A 26,798-nucleotide genomic window follows, 5' to 3' on the forward strand; every position below is an offset into this window, starting at 1 on the left:
TACATGACCTTTACTAGCATACAATAAATAAGTTACTGCACGTTGAACAACAGAATGATATAGACCGTTAAGGTGAGCAGAGTCACGTACACACACGTGGAGCCGTCTCCTAGACACGGCGTCACGTGAGGGACAGTGTGTGGTTCCCGGTAACAGTGTTGCCTGTGGGGGAGGGCTGGGATCCCAGAAGTCATCACATGGATGGAGGGCAAGCTCTCCACGGCCTACCTTCCCACCAGCTGTGCAAGTCGTTATTAAAATGTTTCCATGAACACAAACAGAAAACACAGTCCTTGAACCTGGGTGGCTGGGACTCAAACGACAGGAAGATGCTAAGAGAATGGTAAATGTAGGTCACTGTAAACTTGCTTTAAGAAGATGCAGGATTTAGAGCTAGATGTTGCTCTCAATTTGGGAATTGCTGGATGACTACCCTCCTGCGAGGATGAAGATGGGCGGCCACCCAAGAACTCCAAGGAGGCAGAAGAAGGGTCCCAAGGACTGATTAAACGTCTACTGTGTGCCAGACACACGCTGGGCACCACACACACACACACACACACACACACACACACAACTGTCTTGTCTGAGTAGCTGGGTCCTCCTGGAACCTGAGGGGCCGTGAGCAGTCTGAAGTGGGTGCCGACCAGTTCTGGCCCCCAAGCTCACCTCGAGGGCAGGTGTTTCCGGGTCACAGAGGTAGTGCCCGGGGTGAGAAAATGCACAGACACGGGGGCCTCTGGCAAAGCCCCAAGCCGCTCCGACGTGGGAACTCTGGGTTAGGGCCTGCCCAAGGCCTTGGCCGCCATCGGGGGGTCAGATCAATTCTACGGGAATGGGACTCGGGTTCACCGCCTGACCCCAGCAGCAGCCCACCCGAGTGGGCGCACCTTCCTCTGGCCTCGACTCCATCACCTCCTGCCCCGTCTCCCTGCTCTGGACAGTCAGTGCAGCCCTGGACCTCTGACCACATGCCCTGCGTGGCTGGCCTGCAAGGCTTCCCGTGGCCATCCCCAACGTTCTGGGAGGGCTGGCGGCCGAGGGCACAGCGTTTGATGCTTTTGAGCCATTTCACTCCCAGGAGGGCTTCTGTCTCAGCCTCAGGCAGGGTTCACATGGCAGGAAACAGCTTCCATGCAAGTTCGTGCTCCTCCAAGCGCAGATCACGGAGAGCAGCGCCGCGGGCGGGAGCCACGGCCTCAGAGCTCCAGGTGCCGGGACGTGGGTCCTACGGCGGCAGGCAGACCCCGGCTCGGCTGGACCTGACACCCTCGAGCAGGCACACGGCCGGAGGAAGCCCGGCCACCGTGTCAACTTCTCGGTGGCCCCGTCACCCTCACCATGAGGACAGCGGCCAGCTGAGCCTCAGACGCGCATTCGGGTCACAGAGAGCAGGACCAGGGCGCGCGACAAGGACCCTGGGCGACACTCTTTTAGGAATGTAGGTGCTGAACTTAAAGATGAAGAAAATAGGGTCGCCCCCCCCCCCCCGAAACAGACCCTCGGCCTCTGGGAAGAGATGTCGCTTCCTGGTTAAGCATTTAACTTACTATACCCGTGGGTATAAAAGTACCAGCTAAGGAGGCTGGTGCCAGATAAAATGAGAGTGATCACTCAGTGCAAATGTCCAACGATCAAGGAGTGCAGGAGGCGGACACCGTGGAGAGGCCACAAGCCCTGCGGGTTGGGCTGTGAGGTCTGAGGTGGCCTGTCTCCTTCGTGGACACAGCATCCTTCACCCCTCTCAGGTCCAGAGCAACTGTCTGTCACCAAACACTTCTGCTTCCGTAAGCTTCCTCCCTTCTGTGACGATGGGGAGGCTTGGTCACATTTTGCAAGGTGGTAACTTCCCATTTTTCAGGTGTTTACATCACTGCTCTTGGTTTTCTTGTCTTCATCTGTGAAATGGGCTGAAACCAGTTCCTCCTTCATGGTTTCTCAGGACAGTGTTGTTACATAAACGCTCGGTGACGCTCATTCCTGTTGTATCGTATTCTGCAAGAATAAAGGGGATGCAAAGATCCAGTCCATACCCTCACCTTCAACTTGGATGAAGGCGTGGCCCCTCCGTCCACACAGCTGCGTGCCGTGCACTGTCTCTGTGACCAGTGGCTGGCTTCCGAGGAACCAGGGACCAGGACGGCCACCTGCTCCTGACACCACCCACAAAGCTGCCATGCTGACACGCCAGCCTCTGAAATCAAACGTGCTCTAGAAACAGGTCTTTCCGAAGGATAAGTTCAAACATGATCCTTTACCTTTCGAAAGGACGGACGGCAGTTCTTAAGAAGCTGAGTCCCACAACGTATGTAAAACACAACGATGTTGATAATAGTTCCATTGAGTCACTGGATCGAGGCCACCTGTCTCCAGAGCTCTGCTCTGAGCCTGGTCAGACCTGGCCACGTTGCCTTGGAAAACGTGTCTTCAGAAGCCGACCAGGTTCACAGCTGAGGGTGTTTCCCTTCCCGTCTCCCTCTTCCCGGTGACGTCGTTCCTTCTACAAACGTCCGGGGGCTCCTACGTCGCCCCAGGCCTGGGCGCCGCATGGCTCGGGGAGCCTGTCAGGCACAGCCTCCCGGGCACCCCCTTCCTGGGCTTGCAAATCCCCACAAAGCACGCTCACCGTGTGCCCGGGGCTGCAGTTGCCAGGGCATGTGACATTTTCCCTGTGGAGGCCCTTTTCCCCTTAGTTTCATCAAAGGAGAACTGGTTCCATTTTTTTGCCGTGATCCTTTCGGCCTTAATCATTACAACTGTAGGTTCCACAGGTGCAGCATCTCACACTCTGTCTCGTTTAACCCTCACAGGGACCTTGCAGGAGGCGCTACTGCTAAGCCCGTCCTGGGGGTGAGAAAACGGAGGCTGAAGGATCTGTCAGGGACACAGGACCAGGAAACAGCTAAGCTTCCTAGCTTCGCCCCGGTTTCTGGGGCCGCAGTATGTGTGCCGTCAGCAGGATGCTCCATCTCCAGATGGACCCCTTGGGCCCTGGCAGCTCGGAGGCCGTGCTGGTCTCAGCGGGAGGACGTGGCTCCTGGGAGGAGGGGCTCTCGATGGCCGGCCCTGCCCCTTCCCATGTGTCCACTGGGCAGCTGCCAGGACCTCGCCCTCCCCACTTCGCGGCACCGGCCGACACTCATGTCCCTGAGACCTCAGTGCCTCTAGGCCTCACTCAACACCTGCTTCCCTGGCCCCTTCCTCTGTGTCCCGTCCACCCGGCTGGGATCCCTGGCTCAGCAGTAATTAGGTCCCTCCCTGCAGTTAAGCTACGCTCAGCCTCCTCCGCCGTGAAGACCGCCCAGAGCAGCTGGGCTGGCGGCAGTGGCTTTGTCACCTGCACAGCGGCCTGCGACCTCCCGCCAGCCGGAGACCTTCCTTCTTCCACGGAAAGCCCTGCCTCCTTTCCAGGGGAGGGCGAGTTCTGCTCACCCCTAGGAGAAGCGTCTATTCCTCGAGTTCTGTACCACGGCTCCCAGCGTGAAGCCACAGCACGTAAACCAACATCACACTGCAGTGGGTGGAGTGACGGGGAGAGGGAGAAGGCGCTCGGGGCTGAGGGCGCCTCCCCCAGCTCAGCCCTCCGACAGTCCTCCAGCGACAGGTCAACGTTTGGCTGTCCAGCTTCCTGTACCACTCACTCCTTCCAAGGCACCTCCGCTCTCTGCCAAGGAGAACGTTCCACTTCTGCCCACTGGGCGCCTGAGCTACTCCTCGCTTCCACCCGGCTGTGCAAACGTGAGTAGCTTTGCTGTTGGTTCCACCACGTCTTTAACGTGAAAGGTCACATCCGTGTGATGTTTGCGGGAGCAGCTAGGCATCAGGAACGGTGGGTTCCTGGGACTTGCCTGGACTTTGCATAACGTACCTCGGGGCCTCTGAAACCTCAGCGCGTGGTTCACGGAGATGGCCGTGGCAGCTGTCTGATGACCGGGAACGGTCCTGACGGAGGGCCGGGATGGCTGAGCACCACCCACCGGTCTCCCTGTGGCCGTAATGAGTCAGGGGGTCGGGGCTCCCGTGTGTCCTGAGGTCCGGCACAGGCGGCTTCACTGCAGCCCTTGCAGATGGGAAGCCAGCATCCACGTGCCAGTAACAAGACAGGCCCTGCGAACGTGGCTCTGGTCTGGTCGAATGTGTCCCATGGCCTTTCCCGTGAGAAAGGGCTGCAGTTTCGGAGCCTAAAAGACGAGTCATTTCACTTGCTTTCGTGGATGAGAAGGTGAAAATGCCAAGTGGGGCTCCCTTCTGCCACGTCTCCACACCTCGGGGTCCCGTATGGGGGGCCGAAGACCACGGTGGGGCTGAGAAAACCCCTCTGTAAGTAGGTGAGAGGGCAGAAAACAGGACTGGGGCATGAGGGCCAGACGCTCTGGCGTGCACAGTGGGGTCCCCGTGGCTGAGCTGGACCCTCTCCACGGTGGCCGGCACCTGCTCCCCACTCAGTGTCGAGAGGAGTAGCCGGTGACCCCAATTCAAATGAAGCGTCGGTCGGTTAACAAGAAGAAGCCTTGAGTCCAGGGGGCGGCCAAGCGCCCGCATGTTTCTGGGTTGGTCGGCGGTGGACGTGGGTTTGGAAACTGTGTCGCCGCCATCGCCCGGGGGACGCCTCGCATTAGGCTTGGCCGCGGGGTGGCCTGCGGACGGCGGGTCAGCTCTGTAGTGTGGGGACATCAGCTGAGAGGCCACCACCAGGCTCCCTGTCACATCTGCCATCATGCACGGGTACTGCAAAACACAGTTTTCTACGAAAACTACAATGTGGTCACGTCCCATTTGGAGGTGAGATACCGTCAAGCTGTAGCTCAGTTGTCTTGAAATATGAAGATACCAGAATATGATAAAGGCTCTCGAAATGCATCTCCCCCCCCACCAACTTGTCAGATAAATGCACCTGGCTGATGTGTTGGCCCCCAAATCGAATCTCATTAGAAATCTGAATGAGATCGGTCGAGTTTCCTTTTCTAAAAGGGACGCATGTTGAAACGTTCTCTAAAAAGTCAGCTCTAAACTAATATGACTGTTATTTGTCCAGAGAAGAGGTTCCTTCCAAGTTCCTGGCTGTGGGCGCACAGTAGGACGGCAGCACACGTCTGCAACTTGAGCGATGCACCGTCTCCTCCGGAAACTGCGAACCCTGGGACTCAGGCCCCGGCCACACGCGACCACAGTGGAGCCTTGGGAGCGCTGCGTGCTCCCAGCCCGGGCCCTCCGTCCACGTCCGCGGGGGGAGGAAGCAGAGGGAGGCGTCAGCTCAGCCGCGCTGATAAGCCGAGCTGAAGCTCTCGACTTCGGCTTCCCTCGTCTGGTATCTCTGCTGTGCCCCTCAGTCCCCACGTCTGGCACCTGTGCCTCCTGCCCCCGGATCGGACATCCCGGGAGTGGGCGCCTCCACCCCACAACGTCCTGGGGGCATCCCCAGACCCACCTCCAGGCTCCACACTGAGGCTCTTCAGTGCAAACGTGGTTTCCCGGCTGCTCTGGGGTGACTGTCTGTGTCCTCCCACATTCTCGTGTGGAATCCTAACCCCCAAGGTGATGGTGTCACGAGGTGGAGCCCTCATGACGGGGTCAGTGCCCTAAGGAGACCCCACAGAGCTCCCTGCCCCTCCCACACGTGAGGACATGGCGAGAAGCTGCCTTCTGTGAGCCAGGACTCGGGCTCCCACCAGACCCCAGATCCGCTGGGCCTCCATCTCAGCCTTCCAGCCTCCAGACAGAGAGTTAATTAAGTGTCTGTTCAAGCCGCCAGAAGGGACAAAGACACTGGCCTTCCCAGTCCCTTCCCCTTCCTGGGAAGTTAGCTGTGCAGTGGAAACTCTTCCCTGATCCGCGAGAGCCCCGATGCTCCGGGGGCAGTGACTCGGGCTCTGCCCTTCGTCACCCGAAGCCCCATCCTCAGTAGGAGAGACTACGGCCAGTGTGATGGTCACTGAACAGGGAGAGAGAGGCCTGTGGCCTGGAGACCTGGGAGGGCGGTGTCCACGCAGCCATCAGCTCTCATCCACACAGCAAGAAGCACTGAGTTGTGAACAAACCCTCTTAATAAAACTTGGACAGTAATCACGCATCAAGCACCACGTGCTCCAGGACGGGCAGGGGGCGGGTTCATCCTGGGGAGAGGGCTCCCCGCCAGGGAGGCTTCTGCACCGGACAGGGCCTCTGAAGGGCATACGAAGCAGCTGACCCCTCGCACGTCACTTTTAACGGGAAGCAGCCTGTGAGCGACATGCGTTCACCCAAAGGCTGCTCGGTGAGTTGGGGGCTGGAGGGAGGAGAGGACCGCGTCTGGAGTCGGGCTGGAGAAGCGGCGCACACAGCCGGTGCTCACCCGTGCGCATTTCCAGGGCGGGGGCCGAGGGCTCTGTGCAGAGCCGGGACGACGCTCCCTCCGGGGGCCCTGGGCAGAGGGGCTGGACATGGGGCGCCCTCCTCCTGCCGCCTCGGGCCGCATGCTGGGGAGCTGGGCCCCCAAGCCTCTCGCGGCCACTCCCTCCCAACCCCGCGCGGAGGGCGCAGGCCTTACCAGGACCATGTGGCCGGTGGAGATGTCCATGTTGGGCTGCACGGGCTCCTCCGACCAGGACGAGGTGCTGCCCCGCGCCGAGGGGCTGGGCATCGGCCCGTCACTGAACTGGGAGGACACGCTGCTGACGCGGGATGTGCGCGCAGTCTCTGGGCGTTCGGACGGGCGCGCGGCCATGCGCTGCCGGCACAGCTCCTGCAAGACAGCGGGCGCTGGTCAGAGCCTCCCTACCTGCGTGCCCAGGGCCAGGGCTGATGGGGTCCACCCGTGACCACACACAGATGTACACACGCCACACAGAGACACACGGGTACATACGCAGTAGACACACACACCCCCGACACAGATATACAAATACACAGACACAGATATACACACAGATGTACACAGGTACACACACACCACACAGAGAAACACAGATAGATACGCTATAGACACACACAATATACATACACCACACAGATGTACACAGATATGCTATAGACACACGCAGATACATACACACGTACACAGAGACACACATAGACATACACAGATATAAACAGATACACAGACACACACAGATATGCACACAGACACACACAGATGACACGCACAGATTCAGAAGGGGCCGCTGGGCCAACTCTGGTCTCCCTGGACCCTCAGAATGGTGTGCCATGTGCACTAACTCAGGCACCTTCCTTATCAGAATGGGGGCCAGGCGGGAGGGAAGGGATTTTACACTGTGGACTGAAATACAGAAATTGGTACCAGGGTCAGGATGTTTACAGAAAAAAACCCTCTTTTTGGTTCTCCTTGTTCTCAAAACATCACTCCAACTGGTAAAGCCCACACGGGAGGGAATCCAGAGAAGCGCATACGAGAGGGAAAGTGCAGGTGGATGGGGAACGCGGCCCCCCTGGGTGGACACCAGACACGGGGCTCGGGCCTGACGGACGAGCCCCCCACCCGACGGAGCCCGGCTGGGTCAGTGCAGAGTCTTGGGCTGCCTCGTACAGGGATGCGTGACCAGCCTGGCCGGGGAGGCCCATCCATGCCTGTGGCCCTGCAGCCCCCAGACTCGGGTCTTGGCCGCCACCCAGCCCCCGGGAGACTCAGCCGGACGCCCTGTTTCCACCACTTCTGAGCAACCAAGCGCCCTTGGGGAGAATTCAACAGTCACGATGTGGTGACGCCCAGCCTCTGCCCAGCGAACACGTCACTGTCACCCGAGCCGTCAAACAAAACGACGTCAAGAAGAAGTTTATAAGAGCATCTGAGCCCAAGAGTTGAAAACTTGTTCAGGGGAGAAAGGACTCGTTGGAGATCTGAGGGTCCCCCACGCCCCTTGTTCTTCACCTGGTGCCATCAGGGGGCCGCAGCCCGCTTGCCCAACCAGCGCCGCGTGCCACAGGCCTCTCACTCCCGCGGGCAAGGCCTCGGCCACGGGGCTGGTCCCCGCTTCCTGTCTTCTCACGCGGCTGCCGCTTACTGGGCACTAAGAGTCGTCGTGAGGCCGCTGAGGGCTCGCTCTCCCCGGGGACGCGGTGCCGGCTCTTCCCCAGGTCGGAAGACGGCTCAGGCGCTTTGAGGGGGGGCCGGCTGGATGCGAACCCCCAGCCCCGTTACAGCACCTGGTGACGGGGGTCAGTGTGGGCACCTGGAGGAGACGGCGGAAAAGACGAACTAGAAGAAAAAAGGGCCAGCGGAGAGGGTGGGGTCTCCCTGCCGGCCCTCCGCGTGCAGGGCTCAGGAATTTCACACGGTTTCTAAACAACAAATCTGCTTGAAATTCCACCCACGTTTCCTCAGAATCTTAAAAACAAAAAGAAACCCAGACACAACGGGTGATTGTAATAAGGCAGATGATACCAAGTCCGTGTCTCGCTGATTTCCCACTTACGCATGTGGAACATTACTTGATTTTGGGAATGCCCACCAAACAACGTTTCTGCAGTAATTTCTGTGGTTTCATTTAGTTCGCCCAGAAGACCAGGTCCGATGAGCTTCGGCTAAGAGAGCTCAGAAAACGCCCTCCAAGAATAGGCTCCTCTGGGGAAGAAGACGTGAGATGTTTGAGATTCACCCTCCGAAAAGCAAAACATCAGAGCAGCTGGGTGTCTGCCCGTGGAGGTGCCAGGGATGAAGAGTGACGGCCAAGCCTGGATTCCTGTCCCTCTTCGGTCCCTGTGGAGAGTGGAGTGCCCTGGGTGGGACCCTCGCGCGACCAGACCTTACGTGAACTCGGGTCAGGCACTCGAGGCCCCCAAGCCTGAGTGTTGTCACTTAAAAATGGAAGTAACAGGACAGTACAGAAGATGAAAAGGGTTCATGTGTGTGAGATGCCCGATGCGGTGCCTGCCATGAGGTCCCATAGTTAATCAGTGCAACGGTAGAGGTACTGGGGCAGTGAAGATAAAAACAATTCTTTAAACCAGAACAAATTCTCGACGGCTTGGCGAGTTCAAAGATATTTCTAAAGGAAGCAAGAATTTTAGAGGTGGAGGTGCCCACGGAGCATCCACTCAGACCTCCTCATTTGGTAGATGATTAGGACTGATTTACAGGCTCGGTGAAGGCCTCACAGGTGTCTGGTGGTCCCCTGGGACTGAACCTGTGACTCAGGCCCAGCACTCTCCCCGTTGCTGCCGAGAGCGGATTCCCCTTGTGGGTCTTTGTTTTTTAAAAATAAAAGCTGCAGTAGAGATCCAAGAAAAATCGGTCACCCCCATTTCCAACAGCGAACAATGCTGAACATCGGTGCCTTGACTGCAGAGAGGAAGCCCCGGAGGCTGGCAGCCCGGGTGATGGCGCTTTGCCTGTGCAGAGGGGAGGTTCCCAGGCTGCGCAGGGACCCCGGGGGGGTGGGTCAGGCCTTCACCACGTGCTTCCGCCTGCAAATAAAAACGGGTGCACCTGCTGAGGGGGGACGCTTGACCTCGAATTGACCGTAGTCCCGTTTCTACCTCTGGACTACCTGAGAGGTGGTGAAGCCAGGGTCTCTGGAAGGGTCAGGCGGTGGTGGGACTCCCGCGGTGGAAGCACTGCTCCTGGGAGGCCTGGGGGGGGGGGTCCTGCCCAGCACCGGTGGCTGGGTGGGAGGGGGTGTGACACACCTGGGGCACAGCAGCCCCCGTGCCCCCACCTCCCGCGAGCCACCAGCGGAGGTGTGCTCCGAGGGCCGTGAGGAGACATTAGGGGAGCCCCTGCCTCCACAAAACTGCCCGGGACACACCCACCAGGCCACCCAGGTGGGGAGGCAGCTCCTCCTAGAACCTGGCCCAGGGCGCACCTGTCCCTCCAGAGGCTGCAATGAGAAGGGTAACACATTTCACGTCGATTCTTTCTTAGCTTCCGGGAAACTTCCATCCGCTCACATCCTGGAGTCTTGGCGATGCCTGATCCTGAGTCCCGGCTGCAGCCGTTACTGGCTGTGTGACCTTGGGCAAACCACCGAACCTCTCTGTGCCTCAGAGAGGCACCAACCTGGCAGCTCTCGGCAGGCCTGAATGAGAAACCGTGCTCAGGAGGAGCCTCCGGAACCGGGCGCACGCCTCTGGGTGACTGTCAGCCCTCACCGCTAACCTCCTCAGCAAACCACGCGTCTGACACTGCGCTGGATGCCGGGCATGCCGGGCGGATGCAACCAGGGCCCGACTTCCGGGGGCTCACAGGCCAGCGGAGCTGAGCGGTGACAAGAGGTGGGAGGTGTCAGGACGGGAGCCCCGGTCAGGGTGGAGCCGCGGGCGGAGACCCGGCGGGACAAAATCAGCTCTGGAGGCTGGGATGTGGGCGGTTCGGGCCCGAGGGGCTGCAAGAGCTTCCCAGCGGGTGGGGCCGCAGGTCGGGGGGCAGGGGGACGGGACCGTCCCGTGTCACCCCCGGGGCGGCAGTGCTGGTGCCCCCGTCCCGCACCTTCACTTTGCTCCCGTTACTGCGCTTGGGTTTCTGGAATTAAGATGTTGGGAGCAAGCTGGGTGTGTGTGTGTGGCCCGAGGCCCACCTGTGCTGACGGGCTCTGGACACGTCGGAGGGAACCGTTCACCTGCGGCTGGCATCTCTCTGCACCGCGCCTGTGGCTGAGGCAGCGTGGCTCACGGCTGTGGCTGAAGTTTTCCCGGTCCCTCCAGCCTGCAGCTCGGCTCGCCCACGGGGATCTGCCTGCCGCACTCCGCGAGGCTGCGGTCCGAGCCTCATCGTCCTGATCTGAGACACGGGTTGAACACGTCTGGCTCAGATTAGGCTGTTGCACGGGCGGCAGTTGGGGAGCCGGAACGGTGCCAGAGCTGCCACTGGCTTCAGAACAACAGGGCTGGGGGAGCCGCGCCACACACGCGCCTGGACTGCAAGGTGGCAAGGTCCACCTCCGCTGCTGCCCTTGAGCCTAACACAAGAAGGCCAGACCTATCTGCCTGTGACAAAAGCAGCGATCACTCAAAAGTGGTTTAGTCTGAGCCGCCCGAGTCTGACGATCGTGCCCCTCAGGAGGAGACGCGCCGGTCCCGCTGCCTGAGGAAGGGGCTCGGGTGAATCTTCCATCATGGCTTGTTCTGCTTGGTACCAGGCAGAGTCCCTCCACGTCCCTGTGGCAGCCACCGCCTGAGCCCGAGCCCTGAGCTCTCACATCTGGACATGCATCCTCCCCTCCTCCCCTACCTCCTGCTATGTCACCCCCCTTGCACTGTCACAGGACTCTCTAGGTGTCCCCAGAGAGGCAGGCAGGACGCAAAGAGATGCAGAAATCTCTGGGGGAATCACCGTATGGCCTTCTAAATTAGTCCTTTAGGTTGATCATAGCTTCTAAATTAATATCAGAAATTCTATATTTTGTCCATGCTCTGCACTATTACTTTAAAAATTAAAATTTCTAAGGAAAAATGAACTTCTTTTTAGAACACTACTACCTGACTTAGTAATGGTCTGGCCAGACATTAACTGGATAGTTTTGAAATCCCTTAGGTTTATGGTTTTGCGGGGATGTTTCAGCCCATGCTCTGCAGATCTGAACCTCTCAGGAGGGCCACCAGCCATGGGTTTACCAGGGAGCTCTTGCTTCCACGCCTCTCCCCTCCCCAGACCAGATGGTGACCCTGTGAGCCTCGTTCTTCATTTAAAAGTATCATCTCTCCCTAAAAAGGCATCCGCAGTCCACACGGCAAGGATGAAGGCACGATCTCACTGACCCCTTTGAGCCACGGGCTGGGCTTCAACATTTATTTTAAATGTAATTTGAAGTTCCCATCACACAGGGAACTGCTATCAGGTCAAAGCATTTCCCTGAGCTTACTGCCTGCATTTATTACCGATGACGGCCACGCAGGATAGGACAGGACACTCATGTCATCAAGTGACAAACACCACCATCAACCAGATCAACCTCCGTAAGTAATGCCCTGTGAAGGCAGTTTAAAGTTCAGAGCTGTGATCATCCGTGGAGGGCATCTTATTTGAGCAAAAGGTAACTGACAATGTTAAATGAACTACAGAGCCTGCTCTGAAAGAAACCTGGAGACTTATGTTTTGAACTTTTCCTAATTTATAATCCTGGCAGCAAGCAGGAAGGGCAAAATCCACACCCGGAACACCAACTCCCCGGGTTAGGTCATGGAAACCCCAAAATGATACCAAGCCCAGCGAGGTACTAATTAAGGTGCAGATTCACTAAAATCATAATTCCCTTCAACTTTACAGATGCGGCGCGTCCTCAGCGGGGCCTCGTCCTGAGCACAGAGGAGAGTTTGGCAAATAGTCTTTACTCGGCTGGACAAAGAGGTACAGCACCTTCCAGCCCCTCCATTGAAAAACATCTTGTAAGGTGTTTAAGATCCAGACTAACTCGCCTTTAATTAACAAATGACTTTGCTTATGATCTAGGACAGCACTACTTCCGTAAAAACGATCCTGAGCATTTAGCTTGATGACCTTGAGGTGATAAACACAAGTACAATCCCCGTGTAGCGAGTGATTCACATAACCCAACGACCAAGAGGCAGACCTACACGTGGGGTCAACCAGCCATCCATGGGTTCCCTTCAAACGGCTCTTTGCTCAGGCTGTCCCCCGTCCACCGCTGCAGACCACCAGCCGCCGAGCACAGAGCCGGACACCGTTTGGGCTGCACCCGCAGACGTGGGGCGCCTCTCCCACCCGAGTGCTCACTGGGTCTGTGAGCCGGCGCCCTGGGTCACAAACCACTCCCACCAGGAGTTTGGCCAAGTCTGTTTTCTCATCCAGTGCCTACACTTTAGCAGGAAAGAAAAAACCAATGTGTGTGTGAATGAAAAGAAAGTCGTTTTCCGACAGCAGAAGGGAAATCACTTATTTGGGGGCCGTGGTGCTTCGGTTTTCAGGATGTCTGTCTCTAAAGAGGGGCCTCGGGCCACTCTGGAGAGGTGACTCCTCTCAGTGTGGCTGTGCCTTTTTAGCTTCTGGACCCTCGCAGGTGTGGAGAGAATCACTGAGGAAAACAGATGCAAGTCATCCCAAGCTCCCGATGAGGACGCCCACACAGTCATGGGGAGATGCTGCGATTTTGCTGTTGAGCCCACATTTGTACCACCAATGATGGAGGGGCCTCTACTCTTGGGAAGCAGGTGTTCTAGGGCCATCTGTGTCTTAGGAACAAGTCCCAGGGAGAAGATGAAATCCATCAGTGGGAGAGAACGCCGCCCAAGACAGACCCTGCTCCACACCGTGCATCATGGGTCGAGGCAAGGACTTGGGCCCAGATCACCCGGGTCTGAATCCCGGCTCAGCCACTTAGGAGCTGCATGACTTTGGACAAGTTGCCTGAGTGCCTCAGTTTCCTAATCTATGGAATGGGGATGATGGCAGATGGCTGCACAGGGCTGCTGGGAGGATTCCAAGAGTGAACACGTAAAGCAGTTAACACAGTGCTGGGCGTGAGGCCAGCATGCAACCCCCATCCACACCTTCCTTCTGCTGGACGCAGGCTCCCTGCCGAGCTTCCTCGTCTGCAGACGGGTGCGGGAAGGGAGTCGGGACACCAGGTGAGGTCCTGCTCCCAGGGCACCAGAACTAAAAGACACGGATCCACTCGGGCCGTCCCTCTGCTGGTCCATGGCACCAAGGGCCGTGTGGAACCCAGTTTGCCGACCGACCGCTGTCTTTAGCAAGAAGAATCTCTCCCCTCCCTTCCGGGGGAAAGCAGAGTTTAGAAGTCTCTAAGGAGAAAAGAACAGCATTTCCACAGTCCCCCTAAACTCAAATGCTCAGTCACAAAATAAACACGTGAAGCCTGTGCCCCGCTATCTTAAAATATCCAAATGGCTCCTCGTTGGTCAAGAAAGGTGAGACAGGAGCACGAACTCTCCATCAAGAAAATGTGAATCACCCATCTTGGTGCCGCTGGGGGTGCTTCCCGCAGGTCCAGCCAGCCCAGCAGACACGCCAGCCCTGCCGGCCACCCCTGAGCGGGGGCAGGTCCGCAGAGCAGAGTCAGTACAGGATCTGTTTAAGCCCGAGAGCTTCACATTTTCAGAGGCAGTCCTTAGGGTACAAGGATGCAGGCTAAGAAAACAGGATCACACAGCACGTTCTGATCCGCCATCATCATTTTCTGTAAAGCCGCCTGCTTCTCTGTTACCTACGGAGCCCAGGCCCTGGGATGTGTCTGCAGAGTCTCAAGTGTCTTATGGCTCTTTGTAACACAATTTGCAAAGTAGGTTGACTAGGACTCCGGCAGAAGAAATCCATCCATACACATAATAACGCAAATGTCTCATCAAATGTCTCATCTCTCGAATCTTCATCTGATGGGGGAAATTGCAGAGAGTGGGACTCAATCTGAGAGAAAAGCCTCGCCATCCCCAGATTCTGCCAAAGGATAGACAGGACTCCACAGGCTTGAGAAAAACCTCTTTCTTTGTACCTTTCAAGGAACAACGGGAACAAAGCAGTGGACGGCCTGAGTGCGCACACAAAGGCGGCCGGGTTTTTAGGGTTATTTGGGGAGCGTAATTAGTGGTAACAGGGCAAAACCAAGGCAGGATGCACAAAGCCGGGGAGAAAGCGAAATGGGTTCATTAGGGGGTGTGCGGGGGGGCAATTACTCTCCAGACGGAGAAAACGCTCAAAAGGAGCGGCCTCCCTGGGAGGGGCCTGAGCCCAGCTCGCAGGGCAACGATAGTGGCCACAGAGCCGCGGTGACAGGGAGGAGACACACAGACACTCGGAGGTGACAGTAAATACAAGCACTGCGGTAAATGTCCCGAAAGGCAGGAGGGGAGCCCTGGGAAGTCCCCTCAGGGTGGGGGACAGGTGGTGTTTATCTTATTTTTTATTTTGCTCATTTGTAGTCTCTAAATTGAGGAGGCATTATTTTTGTAAAAATAACCCATACAAGGTATGTTTAAAATATAGCAAATTCTACACTGAATATGATTAAACTTGAGTGAAATGTCTGGGGGAAAGCAGGGGACAAAACACCCCGGATGGTCAGGGGCCAGGAATGTCTCATCAAGAAAAAGCATAGGAAGAAAAGCAAAGCCTTGTCTGATCAGCCGGCTCTCCTCCAATAGCTGCACGCCAAGTGTGACCCGGAAGGAATGGCCTGGCCTTCGAGGCCGGCAGGGTGGCTGTGAGCACGGAACCGGGGTCACGTGAAGCGGTTTATGGGAGGGATTTTACATGAATGTTCTCACTGCAGTAGCTCACCTGCTCAGTTTTGGTCTGGGAGGTAAACACAGGCGCATATTCTGTGCCCTGGGACGGCTCTCCCCGGGGTCCTGGGGTCCCGGTGCCGCCTCCTAAGGGATTGGGGGCCACGGGAACACGGCCATTTCTGGGTAAGAAGAAGAGGACACGCCCCCGGAGGTCAGAGCCGCAGCAGGTGCACTGGGGGGCCGTCCTCAGGCCGGCCCAGCCCAGCTCCTGCTCCCAGGACGGGGCGCTCGGCACTCAGCCCGTCTCACCGTTGCTGGCGTGTGTCGCGAGGTCGCCACCACCCATCCTGGGATGCTCTTCACCACCTCCACCAGGCTGCTCAGTGATGCCCAGATAGCGTTTACCTTTCCACGGCGGGACAGCACGCTCACACGTGCTCACACACGCGTGTGCACACGCAGGGGCGAAGCACTCCTCCACGGTGGACCCTGCGCCAGGTTCCAGAGCCTCCGCAGGGCGGTGCTCATTCTGACCTCTAACTAGGGATGTGGCACCCTCACCCGCACCCCGACCCCCTGATAACAGCTTCGGCTGCAAACCCAGGCTCCTCTGGCCCGACCGCAGCTGCGTTAAGTGCCAGGTCCCACGGCGTCAGTCAACTGCCCAGGACAGCTCCACGGCCAGCAGTGTTTACCAAGCAACATCGAGTAACTGTTCCCATCGTGTAAATGTCTTCTCAAAATAAAAGTTATAGACACATTTCAACTAAGAGAGGTGAACATTATGTTCAGCTGGCTTCTCAATCTGGAACAATCTACCGTCAGAAAGCCAGGCCCAGGACACTGACCCCGTCTGCCCCCTCCCAGCCACCCCGTGCTCGCTCCCAGCCCTGTCCTGCTCTCCAGTTATCGCCACGTGGACGGCCTCTCACCCCCCAAACTGAGGACAGCAGTCACTTTCCTGTTGTCTGTCTCCCTCGGCATCCAGCACAGATCGGGGAGGCTTCGCTAGATGCCCGCTCATTGGTGGGCATCACCTGCAGCCAGCAGCCCCTAGGGGACCAGGTCCCCCCCCCGGGCGGTGGCCGAGATGCTGCCGGAGCTGGAATCAGGCCCCGCGGCCGGAGGCTGAGGCCTCCTGCTCAGACCAGGCAGGGCTGGGAGGTCATCTGTGAGCCCAAGCTGGCGGCTCCAGAGTGTTCTCGCTCTCCAGAGCTTTACAGAGCAGGGTGCACCGTCACGAAATTTGCAGCTGGCGTGTTGCCTAAAGGGGGGCTTGGAAGGTACGTTACTAAGTGCGCGGACTTCCTCCAGAACGAATCGGACGCGCCCACCGTGGACCAGGTGCCCCCCGCACCCCACCTAAGGCCTGTCTGTCCTTTCAGACCTGAGACACGCCCCATCTGCTCCGCTCCTGACAAACATCAGGGTGAAATCGGGAAAGAACTGTGACAACAAAAAAACAGACTCCAGTGAGCGTCTTCCCCTCCCCCAACCCGTAGTTACCGTGGATTCCGTAATGACCTGTAACGCCTCGGCTGAAAGTTGGAATTTGAGACCCAGGGCAGAGCGTGTCTGACACACAACCCCTGCAAGACCCCAGCTCTCACAGGAGGGCTCCGGTCCAGCTCCAAGCCCCCTGGCAGGGCCGCCATCCGTAAGACAAATAAAGCAGTAAACACCTGGACTCCTGCGGTGGACGACTCACCAGACAACTGTGCTTCAAGGGTCCCCAAAGTCAGAGATGCCTCACAGCTCACGGTTCAGCTGGGCCTGTGAGCGAAGGTGGCCTGCAGCGGCCCCACCTGTGTGCATCGGCTTTTCAGTTTCGTGTTTCATATTCAGACGATTAAAAATAGCCAAGTCAGGTGGAAATAAACCGCCCGCCTCTTCAGAGCAGCCTGGGCCTGACGTGGCCTAAGAGCATATTAGCAGCTGTTTTCTGTGAGAGACTTTTGTCACCTTCCTAGTTTTCTTCTTGCTCAAAAGATACTGAATCCTCATCACCTGTCATCACCACCATCATCACTTTGGTCCACATCTACAGAGCTCAACGCTCCCCGTGCGCGGCGCTCTTCTGGACGCCGGAAATCAAGGGTGATGGTTTTCGCGAGAGTTCTAAACGCTTCCCCCAACCAGCTCCTCTCAGATCGATACCTTAGATTCACGTGTCAATTCGCTTTTATTGAGCACTGACAGGTCCCTTGCTGGTGCAGTGCGTTCATTCTACCAACCCGGGCGTTTCAGGAAACTTCCTCGCCTTCCAGGAGGACACGCCGGGTAAGGAACAAGCCGAGTTCTGAACCCAGGTCTGTCTCAGCCCCTGATGCGGAAGTCCCTCCAGGTGTGAAGGGTAATTCCAGGGCACCGGGGAGGGTTCTCGGGAGGGGCCCGCGCTGGGCGGGCGGAGGGTGTAGGGTCCGGGCCGGCGGACAGATGGGATGCTCTGGAGAATAAAGCAGGTGGAGGGCTTTCAGAGTGTGGGCCGCGGTCTGCACAAAGGTTCCGAGACAGAAGCACACAAGGGAGAGTCCGGGGGCGATGCGGACCAGCCAGGAGCACAAAAGGTATTCACAGCTCCCCATTCTGCGGCCGCTGCCTCATTAAGGCAAAGGGCAGGGCCGAGGCGGGCTGGAGGAGTAGGAAGCAGCTGCCTCTGCTTCTCAGAAACAAACGCACATCATTCTGGGACCCAATTATTCCATCTGAAGCTGCTGTGAATGGCGATCCGGCTGCACGACGCACAGAGCTCTGAAGACCCGGGTCTGGGGGCTTCACCGCTGATGAGCTGGGTGACTGTGGGCAGGTCACTTTCAGTCTGTTTTATCTCAGTTTTCCCAGCTGTGAAATGAGGGCTCTGACCTCTAAGGCCTGCAAAATCTGTCACCTACCACCAAGAGGGGACAGGTGCCGAACTTCCATAGCAAGTCCGAGTTGGCAATGGCCCTCGAGTAAAACCAGCGAGGGGGGCGGCCTGCTGCTCGGGAGGAGGGGCTGCGAGAGGGTCCAAGAGCAAGTGGACACGCAGGACGCTGCTGGCCGGGGGACAAGAGCCCTTTGTCACACGCAGGGCACCAGCTCTGCTTTGCTGCCTCTCTTGGAGTTGATGTGAAATCTGTGGACCCCAGATATGCCCGGGAAATCCACCTCTAGAAGCAGGGGGGCTACCAGGAGCGGGTGGTGGGGAGCAGGCAGAATTAAAATGCACCATTTCACACTCATCGTCTGGGAAACACAGGGTCCAAGGTCAGAAAAGAGGCAGTTCAAAAGCAATCGACAAAAGAATCTGAGATTTTTTTCCCCCTAGTTTTCTCCCTCACGTTTCAATTTCAAATCTGTGGTCACTGAACTCAGTATTTTTTCTTCTTGAAGGTGGGGGAGGAAAGGGAGGCCAGGGTGGGGAAGATAATCCTGAAACAGGTGAACTAGCTGTAACCTCCCTGCCAACTGATGACTGTTTCACAAACAAATCTGCATTTGATTTCCTCCCACTCAAGACCCTCTTGGGTTCTAGTTAAAGTGTATGTGGTGCTGGCTTATGAAAGATGTAATTTAAAAAATATTCCTTTGTTGGTTATTCTTCTGCTTCACTGTCTTTAGAAAAAAATGAAAATGATAAAATGCTTACCTATAGAGCAAATCCCAAATTTTAAACTTTAATTGGATGATTTACATCTAGTTACATATTGACACCAACACCTTGTGTACGCTAATAATCCCGCATCTGTCACACGAACTCTTCTAGCTGATTTGCGATTAAACATCACAAAGTCAATCCAAGTTGAAACCTGTGCTTCGTGTCCCTAACCCTCAAACACCCTAGAGGGGGCTTCCCTGGTGGCGCAGTGGTTGAGAATCTGCCTGCTAATGCAGGGGACACGGGTTCGAGCCCTGGTCTGGGAGGATCCCACATGCCGCGGAGCAACTAAGCCCGTGCGCCACAACTACTGAGCCTGCGCGTCTGGAGCCTGTGCTCCGCAACGGGAGAGGCCGTGACAGTGAGAGGCCCGCGCACCACGATGAAGAGTGGCCCCCGCTTGCCGCAACTAGAGGAAGCCCTCACACAGAAACGAAGACCCAACACAGCCAAAAAAATAAATAAATAAATAAATAATAATAATTTAAAAACAAAAACACCCTAGAGAAATGTGCGTTTTAAAGCATTTGGACTTACTTCCTGATATAATCATTTGTGAATCTTCCTTTTCCTACTCTCCAAATAATCACAAGCACAGACACATACAAACATACCCAGACACCTAATTTTGCTGGTTGCATTATCTTTTACATCCAAAAATCTTAAGAGAATACTTTTTCACAACTGTCACCTTTCTAACTGGAAGTCACCTTTATGAAAATCTTGCCCTTTTGCTAATAGAGAAGTAACCTACCAAGATTCCATTTTTCATTATCAGCAAGTCTTCCAAAGCAGAAAACCCCAATGGAGACTTTAAATATTTTGAGCAACAAAGTTTAAGGACAGTTAATCAGATGGAGAAGAGAAACACCGTTACATAGCTTCTCTCATGTCACAGATGCCGTTACTGTGATGTTCCTGAAAAAGCGACTAACGCTGCATAGACCCACGTGCAGCACAGACAAACCCTGCCTGGTTCCTGAAATTCCCTCTATTCCATTTGTCCGTGACCCTCTCAGATCTGGGCTCAAGCTTCCCATCGCCTCTCTCTCCTCAACACAGGCTTCAGCTCCAAGAAGACGTCTGTTTGCTGCCCAGCCTTCTGGCTTTGTCTGCTCCATCCTCTCCCGGGCACCCCTGCCTCCATTTCTCTCCGTCTGAGCCCCTCGTTCACCTTCTCTGGGAAGCCCTCCCTGACCACCCCAGGCTCGCTGGGGCCCATCACAGAGCTGCTTGTCTCAAGCACACGCCTAACCCAGTGTGAACCGGTCCTGCCTGTAAACTCCAATGGGAAATAAAGTTCTCTTCTGCCCCTATTGTTTCAGAAACTGTGACTCTATCATTGGAAGAAATAAATTCTGGAAAAAAACACTTTCTGGAAGAGTTCTAAGTTCAGCCACGCAGCCTCCCCAAGGCTCTCTGAGGTGTTCATTCTTCAAGGGTGACCCGCACGCCAACAGGGATGCAGACACAGATGCAGGCTCTGGGGACCACACCCAGGCCGGGGCGGCTGCCGGCCAGGGATGGGGAGAAGGGAGGGGCAGTCACGGGGCCGAGGCACAGAGACTCCTAACCAAAGGGGCCTCGGGAGAAAGTGATGCTGACGTCCAGTCTATCCCTGGGTGGGAGAGACGGCCTGCATCGGGGGCTCACGCTGGAGGTGTCCTCCTCTCCCATGTCCCTAAATGTTCCTCCGCTGACGCCTGGAAACTGCTGTCACCTCCCGATGCTCCTGGGCTGGGCTGCGCACTTGCACTTTAGCAGAAAAGAAAAAACCAATGCGTGTGTGAATGAAAAGAAAGTCGTTTTCCGACAGCAGAAGGGAAATCACTTATTTGGGGGCCGTGGTGCTTCGGTTTTCAGGATGTCTGTCTCTAAAGAGGGGCCTCGGGCCACTCTGGAGAGGTGACTCTGAAGCTTTCCCTCCTCTAAATCCGCGACTCCTGTTGCCTCTGAAGGTCCGAGCCGTCATTCCTCCTCTGACCACCTTCTGTAATCTCTTAGCCTCTTTTATGCCAGGTCCGTGCTGTGCTAGGAGCTGGGCTTGGCCATTTTTGACAGGCTAGTGCATTTCACTGCAGGTGACGCCACGCGGCACAGAGACGTCCTCTGGTGCCCATCAAGTCCGCCTGAGAGTGGATGGCGCCCATCGGGGGCGCGTGAGAGTGGAGTGCCCTTGGGCCAGCCTCCGGGAGCAGGGACTGGGCAGGTCTGTGGGCTTCTGCTCTCAGCGGCCTGCCCCGGGCCGTGGTCTGCAGATGCTGCCTGCAGAGAGCTGGGCTCTGGTTGAAGAGGCCTCTGGGGAGCTGCCCTCACCTCTTCCTGGGGACAAACGCCCTCCCAGAGGAAATGGGTGAGCAGAAGCTAAAGAAGTTGGGAGACAAGCCCTCAGAAGGGGAGACGGGTCTTCTGGGCCTGTTAAACTTCGCGGAGAACCGTCTCGCTCACGTACAGTGACCCTCGGTCTCTGATTACCTGCCTTCTAGAATTCCTTCCCCACCCTCCTACCATTTTGGTCTAAATCCCTGTTTAATCCATTTTTCACACTTCCCTTTACTGTTTCAGGCTTCTCCTCCCAACGCCTACCTTTCAGGATGGCTCAGCATCCTCTCCAAGAATCCGACGGCAGCAGGTCTCCAGGGACACCTGGCTGCACACAGGCTACCTCCCTCCCCAAGGGATGCCCAAGCCACGCCCCTCAACCGGGCAGGGGCGACACTCGTACTAGGGCAGGCCTGGGGGGCGGAGAGCGAGGGCTCCTTCTGACTGAGGGTGGCCTAGACCCAAATTCGCACCCCGAGTCCACCTTCCTCTCCAGACAGTGGACTGATGACTTGACCGATCTCTGGTCCTGGACAGACGGGGGAGAAGTGCTCCACAGAAGTCCCCGGAACGTTGTCTCCACAACTGGCCTTCCCCACGAAGCCTGGATTTCCTAGAACAGTCCAGATCTCCAGGTTTCTCTCCGGTTTTCCCTAGAGGTACACTGCTTTCTTTGCAAACTGTATGTGCCAAGTTTTCGTTTAGAAAATGCGCCTGCATCTCTGGACCAGGGCCTGATGGAGAGAAAGCAGCCCATGCAAAGGCGAGGAGGTCATAAATGCACACTTGGGCTGGGAGGGCCGGGCCCAGAGCCGAGCAGCTGAGACGAATCCCACACCCACCGACAGGCACTTCTGAGCACCACAGTCACCACACACAGCGGCCCCTTAAACAGAACTTAGATGTGAGATGCACTGGCCCCTCCACAACCTTCTCTGACCTTCAAGAGCCCAGTGAAGGGTACAAAGCTCCTTCCTTCCCACCTTGTGGCGAGGAGAGCTGGCCTCAGAGGAGGGCTCGGCCCAAGTTCCAGCCGATGTCACGAGGGTGGGAAGCACGGGCCTGAACGAACTTAAATATTGGGAGAGAAAGAAATTTTAAAAATGGAAAGTGTAGCAAAAGGGAAAGAGACTAGGAAGACCAGCATGGACGCGACGAAGAGCCATGGTCCATGGAGCCGCTCTCAGTGATGGAGAAGCTGGCCCAGCCTCAGAGGACAGCGTGGTCCTTAGAACGAACACTCAGGGTGGGAGGGGCCTCCTGGGACCTCGGCAGGGTCCACGCCCCCCCCACCCCCGCCCCGCGCGGTCACTGCAGCCCCGCCCAGCTTTCCTGCCTCCAGGCCCTGCTCCACAGGTCCACCCTTACTGGGTCCATAGCCACAGCCACGAGGATATCGGGTCTGAGCCCATCCTCCTGCCTGGCACGGCCCCCATCCACCCGGGGGGCCATCTTTGTGGGTCCACCATGCCTTCTCCACACCCCGGTGGGCTCTGCGCTCCTCCCTGTGACCCTGCAGCGTTTGATGTCCACGCCCTGCCAACCGCCTCTTGGTCACTCTGGGACGTGCTGCTTTCCAGGGCTTCACGTGGGTTTACAGCAAATGAAATCATCAGCGGAGCAGAGAAACGATGCCGACTCTTCCTAAGTCTCCCACCATGAGGAGGAAGGCGGCAGCGGGGCCATCAGATCCGGGGGACGGGGAGGGGTCACGGCCCACCCCATGCCACTCCTCCACGTGTACAATGAGCCCTGCTTGCCCGGAGCGGCCACGCGGTGTGGACCAGTGGCCAGAGGTGGCTTTCGAAGCACCTCCGTGGGCATCGCTCGGCGGGAGCCTGTAGCTGGGGGCGGAGGGCAGGGACTCTCAGGGGGTCTTCCCAGGCCCAGGGCACCATCTGGGCCGCTCCTCTGGCTTCTGCAAGGTGGAAGGGTGCTCTGATTCTGACAGCGAGTGGGCAAGGCAGACTAAAACATTCCCCGTACTGAAGTCGATTAAAAGGATGCACCTCCCCTCCTCACCCCCCAAACTGTCCCCCACCTAGCAGCCGGTGAGGACCAGACCTCCCTCTCAGATACACTTTCTTCCCTTGGCTGTGACAGAACAAAATGGGAGGACCTGGGAAAAGTCGCCGGACACAGAGGAGGGAAGATAAGCCCCTCTGCTGCCCCCGCTTCCCAGACGTAACTTCCTGGCCGGCCTTGAGAAACACTTATTTGAGTAAAATCCAGATCTGTTGACACACCAGGAAAATGAAAACAGACCAGAATAAGTAACGCGGGATCCAGAAGAAGCCGCAGAATCCAGGCCTCAGAAATCTTCGTATTAGATGCTCCAGTCTTTTATTTTCAAAATATCTCACTGAGCGGTCTGTTATTTTTAATTAAGTCTGATCTAATTATCATTGTCTGATCAGGGAAGTGGCTGCTGTATTAGGATGGCAACATGTTTTCTTTACATGTTTAGATATTTCTTTGGCAATCTTTCCAGACTTCAGCCTCCCCTAGAAGATCTGTTTCCAAATCTCAGGAGCTATTTTTGAGGAACGTGTTGCACAGAAACCAGAGAACGAGCATGGAGTCGCTGCTTTTGGAAACCACATGTTTGAAAATTTAAGATTTATGAGAAAAACATGCTACACATTCAGGTCTTCCAGAAACACGTTCAGACCCAGAGTGGAAAGGTATCTGGAAGGTTTGACTGAGCTTGCAGAACAGCTTGTTGGCCCTGATACCGATCCCCTGACACTGAACACACAGACAAAAAGCAGGTCCCGGAAACGCTCGAGGCGGACAGGTCCCTTTGCTCTCATCACCCAAAAAGTGAGCAAGTTTTCCTTGGGTTCTCACAAGGCTGCCTTGACGAGCATGGCGTGACAAAGTACAGGGGAGCCCAGGCCTGTCTGGGGGTTGTGGAGGCAGGAAGGCCCCGGGCCTCGCCTTCAGCAGCCGGGCTTCTACCTGACAATACACCCCCTTGCAAAACCAATCAGAATTGGGAAAGTTTCGAGTGAATTCTGCCTGTGGACGTTGGTACTGCCAGCTACTTCTGCAAAGACAAAACCTGAAAGATTCCAGTTCTCAGGCTTGACTAAGTTATCACAGAAAGAAATGTTCTTTAATAGCATTTCAGGGCACCCTTCCATTTTTGAAGCAGGACAAATTTTGCTTATTGGAAATTTGCACCCAAAAGTATTTTGACCTGAGAATTTAAACATAAAGCCAAGCCAAGCCACTGTAAGATGCACGGCTGACTGAAATGGAAAGGGCTATGGTAGAAACTGGTGGTGGATCAAGTAAACCCCAGGAATTCACTGTTTTCCACTTCAACTGGGAAAGGTTTCTGTGCCAAGTGCTACACCGAGAAGAGGAGATCACCTAGAAGGGCCTCCAAATCAAAGGTCAGGAGAACAGCCGACTTGGGACCTGCCCTCTCTTTGACAGCCCGGCTCTCCTTGCTCCCAGGCGCGAGGACAGGGGGCCTCTGGGCTCCCGGGTGCGTCAGCCCGAGTTGGGCCGTCGTTTCCCGAAGAGTCTGGAGCTAGCGGGCTGGGCCCCGGGCGGCTCTCTACAGGGCGCCCTCCCGACCGCTTCCTCTCCTCTGGGTCAGGTTCCAAAGGCCCCCAGATACCCAGGGAGCCTGTGGGCACTGGGAGACAAGCCACCAAAAGAGGCCTCGCCGGCAATTCCGCAGGAGCCGGTGCCCTCACGTGGGGAAGCGGAGTGGCTGCTGCCCTGGGATGACCAAAGCCGCAGAGACACGGACTCAACATTCAAAGAGACTCGGGGAGAGCAAGGCGGGGACGCCTTCTAATCATCTAACAGCTTGTTTCTGCGCAGTTTTACCCAATCCCCGTGCACAGAAGTAGGACAGCGACGTGACAACGCAGAATGTGCTGGTAGCCTCGCCTCACAAGCCTGCCGGATGCCCTTGGGGAGCACGTGTGTGTAAATACACACGCACGTGTGCGTACAACATACGTGTCACGTGACATGCCAATTGGGGGAAAACAGGAATAAAAGTAAAGAAATTGGCTTTTTAGATCAGGAAATACAGACTTAATCCAAATACATTATGCTGCTCTATGTAGAGGACAAAAATAACATTTACTAAAACAATGGGGGAAAGTTTGGCGGCAGAATTCCATTAAAACATGACCTTTAAAGATGGATTTCAGTTCTTCTACAAGTTAACATACCCAAATCTTTCAAGTTTGAGCAAATTAAACTTTGATAGATTACCGGGTGAAATTGATATCTTGTTAAGTGTTAAAATATGAGTCTCTTAAGAAAGATGTGATTTTCCAATAGGTAAAGCAAACGAAAATATCACACACTTACACGTGTAAACTAACTAAGAATCTTTAAAATGCTGACTCTGTCTATGAGATAGTTCTGTTTTAAGGGAGAAGAGAAAAAAAAAAGTTTAAACATGTTTGCATTCGAAGCTAATAATGCAAACTACTCACTGTTTGGAAACAATTTATGAAAAGCCCACTGATTTTTCAGGAACCCTCCATGAGTCCGCTGGAACCTCAAACCCCAAACCACGGATTACGAGAATGCAGGGGCATGGCACGGACCACCAGGGACCGCAGGGGATGGATATCGGAAGACGTAGACCAGAGCTTTATGAAGGGCCAACCACACGAGGGCCTTCCCACTAGAAGAATCTGGCAACAACACCACTGCTGTGCAGTTTCATTAGGACACGTGGCCTCTCTGGCTCTCTGGGAAGAGGGAATCACACACCCAGTCCCTCCTCCAGACCACCAGCCCCGAGCCTCCCCTCCCCTCTCTCCCAAGGCCTGTGCCCTGCCTCCTTCCTGCATGAGAACACCCAGGTCTTTCGTTTAAAAGGTGACGTCATATGCTGATATCAGTAAAACCTATGACACTGCCACCTACCATTCCACCTTTCCTAGGCCACTTACTTCTATACTTACACAATACTCTTTTTCTCCTTCAGAAACTTTATAAAATGAATTGAATATTTCCATCATGTCCCCATGAAATAAAGCGTAATATTAAATTGTTCAATTTTCCTTGTAAGCCCGTGACGAGAATTATGCTGAGGTTACCCATAACCTCACCTGTATTGTAGAATTAGCAAAGTGCAGAAGTTCAATGTCCTAAAATTATTGTTTTGTGCTTGAAATACTTTTAAAAACTTTTCAGACAGATTTTTAAACTTGAAGGGGGTCTCCATGGCAGTTACAGAAAAACCTAGCAAAGTATGGATACATGAATGAATGAATACCTGCTTCGTTTACAACTGTACAATCTTCTCTGCGTAACTACACTCTTACAAGTCCTTAATCCGTGACTCAGCTAAATGGAGAGCTAAAAATCAGGACATCCTTATCCCCATTTGCTGAGTGTATTCTGCTAAAAACAAATCAAAACAACACGACAGCCTCGTGCCAGCATGTCCTCACTGGTAAACAGTCCACTCTGAGGGCGCAAACCTCCACATTTAATCAAAGTAGTTCCCACAAGGGTGTCCTATAGTAATTTCAAAACTAAGCCCACCAGAAAATCTTTCCAATAATTTCATTTCCAAATTTTCCTAGATCCTATTTTTAAAGGAAATGTTTTTTTCTGTGTTCTCCCCCCACCCTTTTTTTTTATTATTAATCTGGATTGAAGAAAAGCACACATTTCATTTATTGTCTGGATTACAGATTCTTATTAGACAAGCCAGAGCTCA

The 26,798-nt window shown here is 55.4% G+C and overlaps 1 protein-coding gene across 1 annotated transcript in view; it reads right to left on the reverse strand.

The window, feature by feature from the left end:
* The window catches only part of PTPRN2 (protein tyrosine phosphatase receptor type N2), a 702,618-nt gene that overhangs the window by 79,773 nt on the left and 596,047 nt on the right, over positions 1 to 26,798 (reverse strand). Inside the window, 1 exon segment of the mRNA XM_061198224.1 lies at positions 6,527 to 6,721. Coding sequence (XP_061054207.1) covers positions 6,527 to 6,721 — 195 coding nt within the window.

The sequence above is a fragment of the Eubalaena glacialis genome, chromosome 8, assembly GCF_028564815.1.
Source record: "Eubalaena glacialis isolate mEubGla1 chromosome 8, mEubGla1.1.hap2.+ XY, whole genome shotgun sequence".
Taxonomy (NCBI): Eukaryota; Metazoa; Chordata; class Mammalia; order Artiodactyla; family Balaenidae; genus Eubalaena; species Eubalaena glacialis.